General features: G+C 44.0%; 1 protein-coding gene across 3 annotated transcripts in view; it reads right to left on the bottom strand.

Moving 5' to 3' along the window:
* Window positions 1-13,258, bottom strand: part of txndc11 (thioredoxin domain containing 11) — a 29,141-nt gene that overhangs the window by 2,359 nt on the left and 13,524 nt on the right. For all 3 annotated transcript variants that reach the window (XM_060899352.1, XM_060899354.1, XM_060899353.1), the window contains exons 2-8: window positions 7,814-8,030; window positions 7,609-7,706; window positions 5,375-5,504; window positions 5,178-5,271; window positions 3,412-3,524; window positions 3,089-3,286; window positions 2,466-2,982 (exon numbers count right to left, since the gene is read on the bottom strand). In XM_060899352.1, coding sequence (XP_060755335.1) covers window positions 2,466-2,982; window positions 3,089-3,286; window positions 3,412-3,524; window positions 5,178-5,271; window positions 5,375-5,504; window positions 7,609-7,706; window positions 7,814-8,030 — 1,367 coding nt within the window. The remainder of the gene's footprint in view (window positions 1-2,465; window positions 2,983-3,088; window positions 3,287-3,411; window positions 3,525-5,177; window positions 5,272-5,374; window positions 5,505-7,608; window positions 7,707-7,813; window positions 8,031-13,258) is intronic.

Here is a 13,258-nt window from a genome sequence, read left to right as displayed (position 1 = left end):
TTGCCTTGTTCCAATCTTTTTCCCTCCACCTCTTTTTTCGATTCCTACCTTCATCCCTCATCATTCTTTCTTTCCCCTTCACCTCTTTATACACCGATCAGCCTGAACATTAAACTGACTGACAGGAAGTGAAGAACACGGATGATCTCATTACGGTGTGTGTGTGTGTGTGTGTGTGTGTGTGTGTGTGTGTGTGTGTGTGAGACCAGGCAGCAGGAGAACAGTCAGTGGTTGGGGTTGATGTGGTAGAAGCAGGAAAACTGGGCGAGTGTGAGGATCTGAGTGACTTTGACGAGGGCCAGATTGTGATGGTGAGCTGACTGGGTCTGAGAGTCTCCAGCACGGCCCATCATCCTGTGGGGTGTTCCCAGTACGCTCCCAGTACGCTCCCAGTACGCAGTGGTGAGTACCGAACAAAAGGCGAGTCCAGATGGTCCAATCCCACAGAAGAGCTACTGTAGCACAAACTGCTGGAACACTGAATGCTGACAACTTTCTGTTTTCTCCAGCGTTAGGCAGTAATTAAGGATTAAAGAAAGTGTACCGGTACTGGTCATGCTTACACCATTAATCGTGCTTTATGTATTACTTATAGACAAAAGACGATGCGCACATTCAGTCAAAAAAACATCATAAAAGCACTTTTGTGGACAATTTTATTCTGTGAATTAGCCGTGGAGGCAGAACCACGGGGAGCAGCCGTTGCCAGCCGGAAGTGGCGTACAGTCGTTGATTCCGTGTTATCGGGTGCGAGTAAACAAGCAGTGTTCTGTGGGTCAAGATTCCCAGTCAAGTAACTTCAGAACACACTGAATTAATACAGATCTAATACTTGTAAGCTTTATTTCATGGCGTTACGTGAAAGTAGATTCGGTTGTACTTTGGGGTCGAGAGCTTCGCCGGTGAAGCTCGACAGGTTTAGAATGAGTAGGTCACGGATTGAGATAAATATCTTCACAAGTTTATCATACAAGCACGATAAACATAAACATATCAACAAACTTTATACTTTACACTTTCCTCTGTGCCCACTGACAAATAATATAGTTTTTAAATTATCTAAATTAGATGAAACGTGAAACTTGTCCCCTTCCTCAGTCCCACCGGAGTCGGAGCGCTGAGCGCACACTTACACACTCATAAGAGACTTCACACGCCGTGTCCGAAATCGCTCCGGACTCACTATAGAGGGCGCTGTATAGTGAGGACGCCATTTTGTAGTGCTGTCTGAAACCTTAGTGAGGGTTATCACACCCTATATAGTGCACTCAGAGTATCCCACAATGCATCACGAAAAGTAGTGTACAACGATGTTCACTAACCAAGCAATATATCCCATCATGCACTGCAGTCGCGCTGAAAAAAAAAATCTAATTAAAGCTTCAAATTTGATTTAATAATAGCTAGTAATTAAAATTCACGACAGGTACACTTTAAGGGAGGGATCTGTGGCATTTTTTCTTGTAACTGTGACCCCCCATGACTTTTCTAGTAAACCTGACCTTATGGAGTTTATAACCCTGCGGGGTTGGAGAGTATTTTCTGGCACTCTAATGATTTTGTCGTGCTCTGATTTTGTTGTCAATTTCAAGAAATACACTTTCAACAACTTTTAACAAAAACCACTTAACTCTGGAAAAACTGCTCAGTGATGTTTCCTGTGTCTGCACTACAGCGCACGTACATCAACCGATCTGCTCATCAGAAACAGAAGAAATATTTACACTCACTCGAGCTGCTCTTCGGCTGGATCGAGTCGACGTTTAAAAAAAAAAAAAGCATCACTCATCAGTGTTGCGGCTCTCAAGATCGAACTGAATCGCTGTCCTGAATCATGAATTGATTTGCTGTCCTGAAACATCCGAAGCGCATAAAATCTGTGTGCCATCTCACAACAAGTTTTACCTCCAAATAGCCCAAACTATGTCTGACAGATTTTATCCTGTTTACGGGGGGGCGTTCCCACCACGAAAGAGAAACCAATCAAAAGCGAAAGAGTGAAAGTGATCATGCCGTTACCATGGGAACAGTCTTTATGAATGTGTAAGTGTGCACTCAGCGCTCCGACTCCAGTGTGACTGAGGAAGGGGACGAGTTTTATGTTTCATCTAATTTAGGTCATTTAAAAACTAGAATATTTGTCGTCAGTGGGATCAGAGGAAAGCGTGCAGTATAAAGTCTGTCGATGTTTATCGTGCTTATATGAGAAAAAAACCTCATATTTCTCAGTACATGACCTGCTCATTCTAAACCTGTCGAGCTTCACCAGAGAAGCTCTCGACCCCAGAGGGATAATCTCAGAAACCCTGAGTGTTTTCTCTGCCACCCCACAGCACCATATTTATTTTTTAACCTACAATAACCTGAATTCTTTATGGTTCATTCGAAAAGTTCTCCCTCCTGACTCATTCCAGATCGTACCATCCTGTAGTACAGTGTGTGTGTGTGTGTGTGTGTGTGTGTACCCAGTGCCTCTCTCCCCGTGTCCTGCAGTACGTAGTGTGTGTCGTCTCTCAGGTTGATGATGGTGGTGAAGGCGTGTGTGTGCGAGTGTGTGCTGCGGTTTCCTGCTGCTCCGAGTCGCTGTGCCAGTGGCCAGGCCAGTCGCGTGTCCAGAACGTAAAAGCGCAGCGTCTTATTGGTCCGACAGTGCAGCCCCGTCACCCCGCCCCCCTCCTGCAGGGGGTGGAGCCTGTGCGTGAGGGTCCTGCAGCAGGCGGTGTAATGATAGAGCGTGCTGTAGCTGCGCTGTGTGTTACTGCAGACAGATGGCGCTGTGGACATGGGGCTTCGCAGGAACGAGTCAAGCGCCGCCTCCAGGCCCCACGCAGACCTCACACACACCTCACACACCTTCGCATTAGCGGATACGTGAACGGACTTACAGCACCTCGGCTCAGACAGGATGGAGCCAGATGGTGACCAGACGGAGGAGATGCTGTCTGATAAACACGAGTGATAACGCAACGCTACATCAACCACCTGGGGGGGGGGGGGGGGGGGGGGGGGGTACAGGGAGAGACAGACAGGCGTGTGTTAAACTCAGCCATGTGCCATATGTGTAGACTGCGAGGTGGGCGGGGCTTACCTCAGACAGCGTCTGACTGGCTGAGAGTGGACTCTGTGGGAGAAACACAAGCAGGGCGGGTCCTTTACGTAGCTCCACCTCCAGAGTGTGGCTCTTCTGTCCTATTGGCTGAATCCAGGTGATAATACTCTCTTTGTTCTCATACACCCAGTTACAGATGTTCTCAGGGGTGAAGTTCCTCTCAGAACGGGGGAACACCTACACACACACACACACAGTGATGCATAATCATACACCTTACAGAGACACACGACAACAAATGGCAGCATTTTTTAAAAATAAGTCACATATGGTGTGTGTGTGTGTGTGTGTGTTTGTTTCACCAGTGAACCGTTGAAGCGGCGGTGCAGATACACGCTCTGATCCTCCGTCAGCCACATCCCCATCGCCACTTCCTGATTGGTAACAACACCAAAACGTACCGCCCCCTGAGGATCTGAACCAATCAGAGAACAGAGAGTTGGAGCACACACTCAGACTTCAACTGTTACACGAACAGCATGTGGTCCATTCCCACTGCATGGCACCAGCGCGACTCGACTCGCTTGGTTTCCCATCGGCCCAAAGCTGCGGATCATACCTCTAACGGTACCTCTTTTGGCATCACCTCCGTCGTGGTTCCAAATGAGCGGAGGTGATGCCACAATGTGACGTGAGAACACTGTGGACTGACGGCTCGAGAGAATCACATCGCTGCGTCATCACAGAGAGACGCGACGTCCTGAACGACCCCTCCGTTTTTAAACAGCTTTATTTATTTATTGTACTTCACTGATTCTGTGTTTTCACTGCGTGCGTGCGTGCGTGTATACATATATACGCACGTGAAACAGTGTCATGTCAAGTTGTCACAATGTCATGTTTCTATTGTGTTTTGGTAAACAAACGGCATAAAAAGCTGCATCCGAACGCTCAGGACGTGACGGTAACGGCGTGAAAAGCGTCATCACAAGCAGGATAGATAAATAAATAACTCAATGCACACGCTCTGTGTGAAACAGTGCAGTGGTTAAAGCACAGGGCGTTTCCCCTCAGACCCCGGGTTCACATCCTGCTCCAAATGTTTTATTTCAGGGAAGTTTTGCTGCAGGAAACTCATTTATAAAATCCACCACGCTGTAGTGACCTTCTGCCCAACACTCGCAATAAATCAAACATCACGGCATGGAGTTACTCAGACTGAAGCAGGATTCTATCAGTCTAAAGGCCTCTGCATGCTCATGCGACAAGGCTTTCACAGACAGCTTTTCACAGACAGTTGTAATTTATCGTTGAGCGGGGAGTAATAGGCGTCCGCGATGTTATTCACTGCCACAACGCAAGGGGGCGCGAAATCGCTAGGAGTAGTTGGTGGGTGTGGTTAGTGGAGTGTTTATCCTCCGCTTACTTATAATGACTAGAACTGGAGTCGTATAGATGTACGTACTTCCTCAATCAACCGCTCTTCGTGCTGATCCATCTTCGCTCGTGTTTTTAAAAATGCCGGTCGTGAAAACAAACCAAACCGGGAAAGTAGGGAAGCGGAAGTGCGTGTACAGCGGATGTAGAGTGGACCAATCAGAGCCCTCTTGTCTGCGGCGCTGTCTGCGAGGCTTCTGCGGTGGTCACAATTTTTGGGAGGTGCGCGCAGAGCGTCTGCGAAGGTGGGGGGGCTACGCAGACACTGTCTGCGACGCCATCTGCGAGGACTGCGTTGTCAGCATAAATTGGCCTTTACTAAAACCGAGGGTCTCGAATTTACAAAGGGCAAAAATTTAGCCAAATAAAACATTCTGAGCCGGGACGCGAACCCAGGGTCCGAGTGAACACTGTTTTTATTTGTTTCACAAAACGCAAAAGAAACGTGACTTCAGCTTAACAGAACACTATTTCACACACGCTAGTAATAATAATAATAATAATAATAATAAATAGTGTGTGTGCTGCACTGAAGATGACATCACTACAGTTTTATACAACATTGTCACGACAACCAGCTGTAACGGAAAGTGTGTGTGTGTGTGTGTGTGTGTGTGTGTGTGTGTGTGTGTGTGTGAGAGCTGGTACCATATAGAATGAGGTGTGTGTGTGAGAGAGAGATCACGTGTACCTTTTCTAAGCGCATGCAGTGCGGATGAGAGGAAGATGAGATAACCAGGTGGTTGTGGGGAGGAGTTAAAGTCAAAGAAGCCAACCACACCCTGCTGTGAGACAAACACGCACACGGGTTGGTTTCCTGCATTGTTTTGCATTTATATATATATATGTATGTATGTGTGTGTGTGTGGTTGTGAGAGAGAGAGTTACCTCATGGTGAGATAAGAAGGTGTGGAGGGTGGAGCGAGAGGGCAGGTATGTTAAGGGGGTGGAGACTCGGCGTATGAAACTCTCCACATATTCGGCTAATAAGGGACCTTTATAGTGAATAGGACCAAACCTACACACACACACACACACACACACAGTCAGGTTCATAATTATATGGACAGTGACACACTCGCTCATGCGGTCTGTTTACCACCACAATGGATCTGAAATGAAGCAATCAAGACGTGACTGAAGAGTCGACTTTCAGCTTTAACTCCTGGGGTTTAACTAAAATCTCTCATTAACCCTTTATTACACCGTTCCTTCATTCTCACAGGCTCAAAAGTAATTGGACAAACTAGCAACTATAAATGTAAGCATTTTTACTGCTTGGATGTAAATGGTTTGCAGTCAGTGACTTCCTGAAGTCTGGAGCCCATGAACTTCACCAAATACAGAGTTTCCTCCACCGAGATGCTTTGCCAGATTTTCAAGTCAAGTAAGTTTAGCTGTATATCACTTTTAACAGACACCGTTACAAAGCAGCTTTACAGAAAATTCAGTCAGGATTTAGACCTCATCATAGCACAGAGACAGCACTGGTTAAAGTAGTAAACGACCTACTGTTGGCGTCTGATCAGGGCTGTGTCTCGCTGCTTGTGTTGCTTGACCTTAGTGCAGCATTTGATACCATTGATCATTCCATTCTTCTGGATAGACTAGAAAATGTTGTGGGAGTTAAGGGAACGGCCCTCTCCTGGCTCAGGTCTTATCTAACTGATCGCTATCAGTATGTTGATGTAAATGGTGATATTTCTAGACGTACTGAGGTAAAGTTTGGTGTTCCACAAGGTTCTGTCTTGGGTCCACTGCTTTTTTCTTTATATATGTTCCCTCTGGGTGATATTATTTGTAAACATTGTATTAGTTTCCACTGTTATGCTGATGACACACAGTTGTATGTTTCTGCAAAACCTGATGAGAGACACCAGCTTAATAGAATTGAGGAATGTGTGAAGGACATTAGACACTGGATGCTTATTAACTTCCTTCTGCTTAACTCTGACAAGACTGAAGTACTTGTACTCGGACCACATGCAGCTAGAAGTAAGTTTTGTGATTCCACAGTAACTCTGGATGGCCTTTCTGTTTCTTCACGTGCAGCAGTAAAAGACCTCGGAGTGATTATTGACCCCAGTCTTTCATTCGAAACTCACATTGATAACATCACCCGGATAGCTTTCTTTCATCTCAGAAATATTGCTAAGATAAGAAATTTAATGTCACTACATGACATGGAAAAACTAGTTCATGCTTTTGTTCCCTCCAGGTTGGATTACTGTAATGCCTTACTGTCTGGATGTTCCAATAAGTGCATAAACAAGCTCCAGTTAGTTCACTGCAGCTGCCTTTAATTGCTGCTTGTTTCTGGGTCTTTCTGCCTTCAGTAAGCTCAGCTGGGTCTACTGACTCGGCCACTTCAGAACATTCCATCTCTTTGCCTTGAGAAGCTCCTGGGTTGCTCCTGCAGCCTGTTGCGTCATTATCCACCTGCACTGTGAAGCATTTGACTGAATCTGAGCAGAAAGTAAAGCTCTATACACTTCGGAATCCATCTTGCTGCTTCTCTCAGCTGTCACATCATCAATAAACACCAGTGACTCGGCTCCACTGGCAGCCGTACACGCCCACATCCACCATGACTGACAGACAATGTGGTCTGTTCTGGATCACAAGCCCTTCCTTTCCTTCTCCATATTCTTCTCTTCACATCATTCTGCTACAAGTTACTCTTGGTCCAAAGAATCTTGCTCCAGAACTGTACAGGTTTTTTTTTTAAGATGTTTTCTAGCCAAGTCTAATCTGGCCTTTCTGTTCCTGAGTGTTCTGGGGTTTGTATCTTGAGATAAACCCTCTGTATTTACGTTCATAAAGGGATCTCTTGATTGTAGACTGACTGCGACACACCGACCTCCTCCAGAGTGCTCTGGACTTAGCAAGATGTTGTGAAGGTGTTTTTCTTCACCAAGGAAAGAATTCTCAGATTATCCACTTTCGTTGTTTTCTGTGGTCTTCCAGGACTTTTCTTGGTGTTGAGCTCAGCAGAGTGTTCCTTCATTTTAAGAACGTACCAAATTGTTGATTTGACCACACCTAACGTTTCTGCCCTCTCTCCAATAGGTGTGTGTTTCTGATTGGTGTGTGACAGATAATGCAACCAACTGAAACAGTACCTCCTGTAGTACACATGTAGAACCGGGTATTGGTAGAAGTTCTGCTGTTTCCGGCACTTTCCTTGATGCCACCAACAGTTTACCGCCACAAACTGAACCTGCATCAAAAGGAAATGCATCATCACACACAGAACCACACAGGAACCACTTCATCACACACAGAACCACACAGGAACCACTTCATCACACACAGAGGTGAGAGTACCTGATTGAGGAGATGCAGCGCCACCTCCTGGATGTGTTCCCTGGCAGCGATGGAGTGAGCGCACCATGGAGCGTAGTAGAAGAGCACAGTCACGTCAGAACCCTCCATCAACTTCTCCACCTGGTCCTGCTGTCCCAGAAACAGGTCTACCATTGGAACAGACGGGGACAGGAACCGCACCGGGGGACGGGCCAGCGCCACCACACTCTTAGCACGACTGGAGAATTGGGGGGGGGGGGGGGGGGATTAAAGGAGGGCATCAATCAGAGACACAACCAAGAGGACAAGGGGGAGTCTGACACAATGCTACCAGCAGCGTGCTTCACAGTGGGGACAGTGTTCTCAGTGTGACAGTCTCTGCCAATCAGAGCACTCTGGGCCAAGGACAAAACAGCTTGTTCAACAGACCAGGCAGCGTGGAGAGCTCTCTAACAAACTCTTACAGGAACAGGTGTATTTATGATGCAACAGGTATGTGTGTGTGTGTGTGTGTGTATATCTCTCGTGCGCGCGTGCACACACTGCAGTCAACTAACCATATCACATTTAATTTTATAATTAATTTCTCAGTAATGGCGTAAATACTGATGCAATCACAACTTTTATGATTTTATTTATATTTGTTTTTCCTGCCATGTCAGTATTATGGGATGTTTCATACAGACTTGCGATATAAAGTCCAGATCAGTTCCACACTGCAACACTACAAGAGGAAACGCTTGCAGGGGTGTCAATATTTACACACAGCAAGGTTTAACCATTTGTGTGTGAAGATATACAGAGATAGACACACTGTGTGTGTGTGTGTGTGTGTGTGTGTGTGTGTGTGTGTGTGTGTGTGTGTGTGTGAGAGAGAGAGCAGAAACAAACACTAGATATAAAACCTGTCCCCTAACCCTAACCCTCTCCAGCTGTCTCTCTCACTTTCTGAAAGGGACGTGTGTGAGACTTGTTTTAACACAAAGGACACGTCACTCAACGTATAACCAAAACACACACACACACAGTCAAGTACACAGTAACTAACACACACACACACAGTAACTAACACACACACAGTAACTAACACACACACACACAGTAACTAACACACACACAGTAACTAACACACACACAGTAACTAACACACACACACAGTAACTAACACACAGTAAATAACACACACAAATACACACACACAGTAACTAACACACACACACACAGTAACTAACACACACACACACAGTAACTAACACACACACACAGTCAAGTACACAGTAACTAACACACACACAGTAACTAACACACACACACACAGTAACTAACACACACACACAGTCAAGTACACAGTAACTAACACACACACACACAGTAACTAACACACACACACACAGTAACTAACACACACACAGTAACTAACACACACACAGTAACTAACACACACACACAGTAACTAACACACAGTAAATAACACACACAAATACACACACACAGTAACTAACACACACACACACAGTAACTAACACACACACACACACAGTAACTAACACACACACACAGTCAAGTACACAGTAACTAACACACACACACACAGTAACTAACACACACACAGTAACTAACACACACACACACAGTAACTAACACACACACAGTAACTAACACACACACACAGTCAAGTACACAGTAACTAACACACACACACAGTAACTAACACACAGTAAATAACACACACAAATACACACACACAGTAACTAACACACACAAATACACAGTAACTAACACACACACAGTAACTAACACACACAAATACACAGTAACACACACACACACACAGTAACTAACACACACACACACACACACACACAGTAACTAACACACACACAGTAACTAACACACACACAGTAACTAACACACACACACACACACACACACACAGTCAAGTACACAGTAACTAACACACACACACAGTAACTAACACACACACAGTAACTAACACACACACACAGTAACTAACACACACAGTAACTAACACACACACACAGTCAAGTACACAGTAACTAACACACACACACAGTAACTAACACACACAAATACACAGTAACTAACACACACAAATACACAGTAACACACACACACACACTAACTAACACACACACACAGTAACTAACACACACACACAGTAACTAACACACACACAGTAACTAACACACACACACACACACAGTCAAGTACACAGTAACTAACACACACACACACACACACACACACACACACACACAGTAACTAACACACACACACACACACACACACACACACACACACACACAGTCAAGTACACAGTAACTAACACACACACACAGTAACTAACACACACACACACACACAGTAACTAACACACACACACACAGAGTAACTAACACACACACACACAGTCAAGTACACAGTAACTAACACACACACACACACACACACAGTCAAGTACACAGTAACTAACACACACACAGTAACTAACACACACACACACACACACACACACACAGTAACTAACACACACACACACACATTATTTATAACGATTATCTAGGTGTAACACACAAACCTGGTTATAAATTTAATACATTTGAAGTTCTCCATACTCATATAATGTATGTAGCCTCAAAAAATAAGTCGACCCAGTTAATTCCATTGCTTATTATTTACAGGCCCCCGGGGCCATATTCTGAGTTTCTTTCTGAATTTGCAGATTTTATCTCAGATCTGGTTATTTCCTTAGACAAAGCTTTAGTTGTCGGAGATTTTAATATTCACTTCGATAACCCAGAAGACCCTTTAAAAACAGCGTTTGTGTCCATCTTAGATTCAGTCGGGATTAATCAGAATGTCATAGGACCGACCCATAATGGTGGTCACACCCTTGATCTAATACTAACATTCAGATTAAACGTAGACAATATAGTCACACTTCCACAGTCTGAAGTTATCTCAGATCATTATCTCATCTCATTCAAACTATGTCTGAGTAATAATATATGCACCTCACCACGCTACTGTATTAAACGTACTTTCACGTCAACTACTGCACAGAGCTTTATAAATGATCTCCCAGAGTTATCAACTTTGATTGGGTCACTGTCAGCCCCTGCAGAACTTGATCAGGCAACTGAATGCTTAGAGTCAACATTCCGCTATACTTTAGATAATGTAGCTCCTCTAAAAAGGAAAATGGTCAGAGACAAAAAATTAGCACCCTGGTATAATGATGACACTCGCACATTAAAACAGACCACTCGAAAATTGGAACGTAAATGGCGTCAAACAAAATTGGTAGTGTTCAAATTGGCGTGGAAGGAGAGCTTCCTGAAGTATAGAAAAGCTCTTAGTGCTGCGAGATCAACATATCTCTCCTCCCTAATAGAAGATAACAAAAATAATCCTAGATTCCTATTTAATACTGTAGCAAAATTAACCAGGAATAAGTCCACTATCAACACATGCACACCTGCAGTATGTAGTAGCAACGACTTCATGAATTTTTTTAATGACAAAATTGAGAATATCCGACAAAAAATTCAAACTACTAATTTAAGGTTAGACAATGAAAGTGACCTTGTAGTTAACAATATAACTGTATCAGATCATCAGTTAGAATGTTTTACTCCCCTAAAAGAAACTGAATTACTTTCATTAATCTCTACATCAAAAGCCTCAACTTGTGTACTAGATCCCTTACCGACACATCTATTCAAACAGATAATGCCTGGAGTAATTGAACCGCTTCTAAAAATAATAAATTCTTCTCTTATGATTGGCTATGTACCCAAATCCTTTAAACTAGCAGTTATCAAACCCCTGATTAAAAAACCTGACCTTGATCCCTGTCAGCTGTCCAATTATCGGCCGATATCAAACCTCCCCTTTATCTCCAAGATCCTTGAAAAAGCTGTGGCACAGCAGTTATGCTCATATTTACATAGGAATAACATCCATGAAATGTATCAGTCAGGATTTAGACCTCATCATAGCACAGAGACAGCACTGGTTAAAGTAGTAAACGACCTACTGTTGGCGTCTGATCAGGGCTGTGTCTCGCTACTTGTGTTGCTTGACCTTAGTGCAGCATTTGATACCATTGATCATTCCATTCTTCTGGATAGACTAGAAAATGTTGTGGGAGTTAAGGGAATGGCCCTCTCCTGGCTCAGGTCTTATTTAACTGATCGCTATCAGTATGTCGATATAAATGGTGATATTTCTAGACGTACCGAGGTAAAGTTTGGTGTTCCACAAGGTTCTGTCTTGGGTCCACTGCTTTTTTCTCTATATATGTTACCTCTGGGCGATATTATTCGTAAACATTGTATTAGTTTCCACTGTTATGCTGATGACACACAGTTGTATGTCTCTGCAAAACCTGATGAGAGACACCAGCTTAATAGAATTGAGGAATGTGTTAAGGACATTAGACACTGGATGCTCGTTAATTTCCTTCTGCTTAACTCTGACAAGACTGAAGTAGTTGTGCTAGGACCACATACAGCTAGAAGTAAGTTTTCTGATTCCACAGTAACTCTGGATGGCCTTTCTGTTTCTTCACGTGCAGCAGTAAAAGACCTCGGAGTGATTATTGACCCCAGTCTTTCATTCGAAACTCACATTGATAACATCACCCGGATAGCTTTCTTTCATCTCAGAAATATTGCTAAGATAAGAAATTTAATGTCATTGCATGATGCAGAAAAACTAGTCCATGCTTTCGTTACCTCCAGGTTGGATTATTGTAATGCCTTACTGTCTGGATGTTTCAATAAGTGCATAAACAAGCTCCAGTTAGTTCAAAATGCCGCAGCAAGAGTCCTTACTAGAACTAGAAAATATGACCACATCACGCCTGTCTTATCCACACTGCATTGGCTCCCAATCAAATTTCGTATTGATTATAAAATACTACTATTGACCTTTAAAGCACTAAACGGTCTCGCACCACAGTACCTGAGTGAACTTCTGCTCCTCTATGACCCGCCACGCCTACTTAGATCAAAAGGTGCAGGCTATCTGCTGGTACCTCGTATATTGAAGGCTACATCAGGGGGCGGAGCCTTTTCTTACAAAGCCCCACTGTTATGGAACAGCCTTCCAAGTAATGTTCGGGAATCAGACACAGTCTCAGCATTTAAGTCTAGGCTGAAAACATATCTGTTTAGTCAAGCCTTTTGTTAATGGTGTTTATGAGGTAAAGGAGTAGATCTGGAGGGTCCTCAGACATAGAGCGTTTTGGTAAACTGGGATGTATGGATGCTGTCAGTCCCCACTCGCTTGCTCACTCGAGTTTGTTGACGGTGTAGTGGCTGCTGCTTTATGTCCTGGGGCTCCCTCATGCCTGTGTTACCTTCTGGCTCTCTCCTTTTAGTTATGCTGTCATAGTTAGTTGCCGGAGTCCCTGCTTGTACTCGGTGCAATATGTATATT

The sequence above is a fragment of the Neoarius graeffei genome, chromosome 18 (genome assembly GCF_027579695.1).
Source record: "Neoarius graeffei isolate fNeoGra1 chromosome 18, fNeoGra1.pri, whole genome shotgun sequence".
NCBI lineage: Eukaryota > Metazoa > Chordata > Actinopteri > Siluriformes > Ariidae > Neoarius > Neoarius graeffei.
This window is presented reverse-complemented; position numbering and strand designations above follow the sequence as displayed.